The sequence below is a fragment of the Hyperolius riggenbachi genome, chromosome 5 (assembly GCF_040937935.1).
Source record: "Hyperolius riggenbachi isolate aHypRig1 chromosome 5, aHypRig1.pri, whole genome shotgun sequence".
Lineage (NCBI taxonomy): Eukaryota > Metazoa > Chordata > Amphibia > Anura > Hyperoliidae > Hyperolius > Hyperolius riggenbachi.
In genome coordinates this window covers 396621632-396626104 of record NC_090650.1, presented here as the reverse complement: position 1 = coordinate 396626104, position 4473 = coordinate 396621632, and the positions used below count along the sequence as shown (strand labels likewise).

The 4473-nt window shown below is 45.4% G+C and overlaps 1 protein-coding gene across 3 annotated transcripts in view; it reads left to right on the top strand.

Annotated features, from left to right (window-relative positions):
• Positions 1-4223, top strand: part of FBXL6 (F-box and leucine rich repeat protein 6) — a 33726-nt gene extending 29503 nt beyond the window's left edge. For all 3 annotated transcript variants that reach the window (XM_068237864.1, XM_068237867.1, XM_068237865.1), the window contains exons 7-8: positions 581-821; positions 904-4223. In XM_068237864.1, coding sequence (XP_068093965.1) covers positions 581-821; positions 904-1060 — 398 coding nt within the window. In that variant the 3' untranslated portion in view covers positions 1061-4223. The remainder of the gene's footprint in view (positions 1-580; positions 822-903) is intronic.
• The last annotated feature ends 250 nt before the right edge of the window (positions 4224-4473 follow it).

Below are 4473 nucleotides of genomic sequence, written 5' to 3'. Positions count from 1 at the left end.
AAAAAGCTCTTGCAGAGTGAACCAGCCCATAGACACACTGATTAGGGAGACAATCAGATTTTCTTTTGTTGAAAGTACTGATTTTTTTAAAGTGTACCTGAGATTAAGTAAAAGTAAAAATTCATACATACCTGGGGCTTCCTCCAGCCCCCTTCAGCCTGATCGCTCCCTTGCCTCCATCCTCCTGCGCCTCCTGGATCCTCCCGGCAACTAGAGCACTGCTGGGCCGCATTTGTGCAGTAAGTGCCGCCTCCTGAAGTTATCGGGAGCCATAACCGAGGAACAAGGCAACTGAGGAGGACGGCGAGGGACAGATCAGGCTGAAGGGGGCTGGACGAAGACCTAGGTATGTATGAACTTTTACTTAATCTCAGGTACACTTTAAACTTACTTGCTTTATGTGTTGTGCTTCTCTCTCTCTGTATCCCCCTTTTCTCTCTCTCTCTCTCTCTCTCTCTCTCTCTCTCTCTCTCTCTCCCCCTCCCTTCCTTTTCTCTCTATCTCTGTTTCTGTATCTCTTCTCTCCCTCTCCTGCCCCTTTTATATGCCATAGATTATCTAATCTCTGCTGCTCTTTCAGATCTGGAGCACATCTTCCTGGGTTTATACTGCAGCTCCTCCATAACCCCTTCCTTACAGTCTGGCCTGCACCTGCTGATCAGTAAATGGCATCACAGCCTGCAGGAGCTGGACCTGGCCAGTCAGATCTATGAAGACGATGATCTGGAGAAGGCTCTGAGTTACTTTTCCCAGGGTGGTACCAATAACCTACTCAGTTCTTTAAACCTTTCAGGAACCAGGGTCACTAGCAACACTGTCAGGTACCTATCTGATTACAACATACAGTTCTGTGGCAAGGCGATGCTCAGTATAGAGTGCTGATCATGCTTTTCCTTTTTATAGGGGCATTCTCCTCAACTGCAAGGCCCTCACCCACTTTGACTTGGCCTCCTGCCGCAACCTACCTCGACGTCTGAAACGTGTTTACCGTGGCAGAGAAGAAATGGCACAATGTCTGGATGATATCACCAAGGCACTGCAGGAGATGGAAGATCAGTGAGAGGGCTGATCAGACAAGCGACGCAGCAAATCTTCGGAGTGTGCTTTTGCTGGATCTTCTCCAGCTGGTGCGCATAACCTGTAATGGGTCCAGGGCAGGAACATCCACAAGGCAACCTAGTCAGGTGCCTGGGGTCTAGTGGGTTTCAAAGGGCCCAACTACCAGTTTCTTTGTCCCGCCTCAAAGTGCCAAAGGGACCATCAGAATGAGCCAAAGCTAATACCTTGCCTAGGCACCCATTTCATCTAAGTTTATCTTTGGGTACAACTGTTACTAAGGAGGAGTCTGTGGCTTACACCGTGTATTCATTGATGTATTCACTCAGGAACCAGGCTATCCAGTACATAAACTGTGGCCAGGGCCAACTTCCCTCCATTGTGCCCACTGATTTATCTATTGAATGGAAGGGCTGCCAGGGCAAGATTAACATATGTGAACAGAAAATCCTTATTCATTAAACTTAAAGGAACACTATCAAACCAAGTGTTCTAAAATGACAATGTACAAAAAATGTCTAAGTAGCTGTGTAAACATTTTCCTAAATGCCACGTTAAATATCAGAGGTAATAGCTTTAATTCATTGTGTGTAGATTTTAGCTCTCATTTGCATAGGTGAACCTCTGCAGTCTGACATGCTTAGAACAGTGTAAAATTGACACAGAGTTATATGAAAAGCTTGTCAGTTTCACACACACACAATTACAAATGTTTGTTGCACATAAGATACATTTCCTCTGCTCTATGCAAAGAGCTCAGTCAGAGACAGGCAGAGCTTCTTCTCTCTCACACACACAGGATTAACATATGAAGTGTGAGGGAATTCCCCCTCCCCTCTTGGTTTGCTCTGCCATCAGAATTGCCGTCAGAAAAGTGTGAAAGGGATTAGATGACAGTAAACAAAGAGATAAGAATTCAAATGTATACACTAGTACTTAGCAGCACTTCCCAAACATTTCCTATCTTAGTTGAAAAAAACATGTTAATCGATGGTCATCCTTTACTTGGCTCATTCCGACAGCAAGTGCTCAGGTTAGCAACATCTTCCGGCTTGTTGTGAAATATCACAGATCAGTCTTGTGGAAGTATAGTATAGGTTTATTTACTGTACAACAAAGGAGTATGGTAATATGGCTTCCAGGAGGCCATTTTATTAATACTATCAATTTTACTTCAGGTTATGCAGCATATTAAGATGTAGCTTTTGTGCATGTGACCAGACTTTGATGCCAAACTGGTCACAGCCCATGTAGAGTGGTGGAAATAATGCTTGGGTGGTGTGGCTTTGTAGAGTGGTGTGACTGAGGCAATGCATGATATATATTTCGACACAGGGTGAAGCCGCACCTGCTGAAAGTCCGGGGTGGCGTTAAAGGATACCAGAGCCGATAGGAGGAGTAGAAATGGGGGTAGCCGGCATGTAAGGGGAGCTGTGTTGATACCCACCGCTCCCACTGTTCTTCTCTGCCCCCTTCCTTTCTTACTTAAACACTTCAGGGTCGCAGGGAGTCGGGATCACTGTGCATGGCCAGGAACCCGGCCACATTCGCACACTGTAGGACGTGCCAGCCACAGTGCATCAGCACAGCTCCCCTTACATGCCTGCTCCCCGTTTCTCCTCTTTTCCGACTCTGGTATCCTCTGTAACATAAAAAAGTGCCCCTGGAGGGTACTTGCCTTGGGAGGGGGGAGCCTCTGGATCCGATTGAGGCTTCCCCCGTCCTCTGTCCCGCGGTGATCTTGCTGGGCCCTTCCAAAACCACAGCCGGCAATTTGTCATGTTGTGGCGCAGTAGTGCCTGCAATATTTACCTTCCCCAGCGTAGGCGCAGCAGCAGCTTCCTGATGGGCTATGCTGGAAATAGCCAGTCCCAATTGGGTCAGCTCTACTGTGCAGGCGATTTGCGCCTGCGCAGTACAGTGAACCCGATTGGGATCGGTTATTGCTCCACCCGGGAGTTATTGCTGCACCCCGGCTTAAACAAACAATGTTTCAACCAGAAACATTTTCACCAAAGTGCTCCTCTGGATGGCAAGGCAGTATGCGGTCATTTTTTTACTGCTTACAAAGATATACATTTGGAGCTCTGGAGGACCACATTAGTCCCGGGGGCCTTGTGTTTGACACCTGTGCTCTAGCGCAGTGTTTCTCAACATTTTATTGGTATGTACCCCTTTTAAAACCCTGTACTCACCAAGTACCCCCTGCCATAGTAAACATTATCTCAAGTACCCCTTGACAAATATATTTTTAATCCTAGTACATAATAATTGGTTCTAAACAATTATCAAGCATTTACTATTGGTTTTAATTAGCTATAATACTAATTTGGTGTTGTTTATATAGGATTTATCATTTTCTAAAACTCTAAATTTGTTATACTTGGTTAATTATATCAAGCCAAAGTACCCCCTGGAACCATCAGAACAGAGCCGGGACAAGGTCCTCCAGCACCCAAGGCTGAGACACCAAAGTGCGCCCCTCCATCTCTCCCACCCCAGCCGTCACACACTGATTGCTATTAGACTAACAGGTGCCCCAGGGCCCCCAACCTCCCTAATACCTTAATCTCTAGTTATCTGACTTGCAGTCACTGCCATGTATCCCCTTTTCCTAGTTCTTTCTGCTTCAAACAGAATTGGGAATGACAACTGAATGAATTGTGCGCCCCCTCCTACACTGCGCCCTGAGGCTGGAGCCTCTCCAGCCTCTGCCTCGGCCCGGCCCTGCATCAGAAGTACCCCCTGGGGTACGCGTACCGCATGTTGAGAACCTTTAGCGTATGTTGTATGACGGGCAATGTTGGACATATATGGTGCTGTGTAATACATGGAAGCCAAATCTCTTTAATCCTAGGAAAACTGCAAGAAAATTTATTTTCTTGTATCAGATACACACAGTAATCTGTTCACTATCCTGACGTGCACAAGACGCAAAGCTCTTTTTTTATAGGCTTTATATCTGATTCCACATTTATGGACGGTTTGTATTTTTTCATTCATGGAAGGAGCAAGTGTCGGCATTCTTCGCCTCCAGGAGGCCGTGTTGGTTTGTAGAGAACTCCTGCAACATTTTCACTAAATGTATTTGTTTCATTTTCTACAGTTCTGTGAAAAGTCAGCATTTTTTTTACCTTTGTGACATTAAATTGTTCATTTTTCCTTTAGTTCTCTTTCTTTCTGGTCTTTACGTCATTTCTTGTGTATGATAGTTACATAATTATTTGGTTGAAAAAAGATATTCGTCCATCGAGTCCAACCAGGGTAAAACAAATAAACAATCTGTACCTATCTCTCCTGCACCCTCACACATATTCCAATTGATCCAGGGGCAGGCGGAAAAAAAACCTTAACACCTGAATGGAACCTAAACTGGAGGGGGAAAAAAACAGCTGTTTAACTTACCTGAGGTTTCTT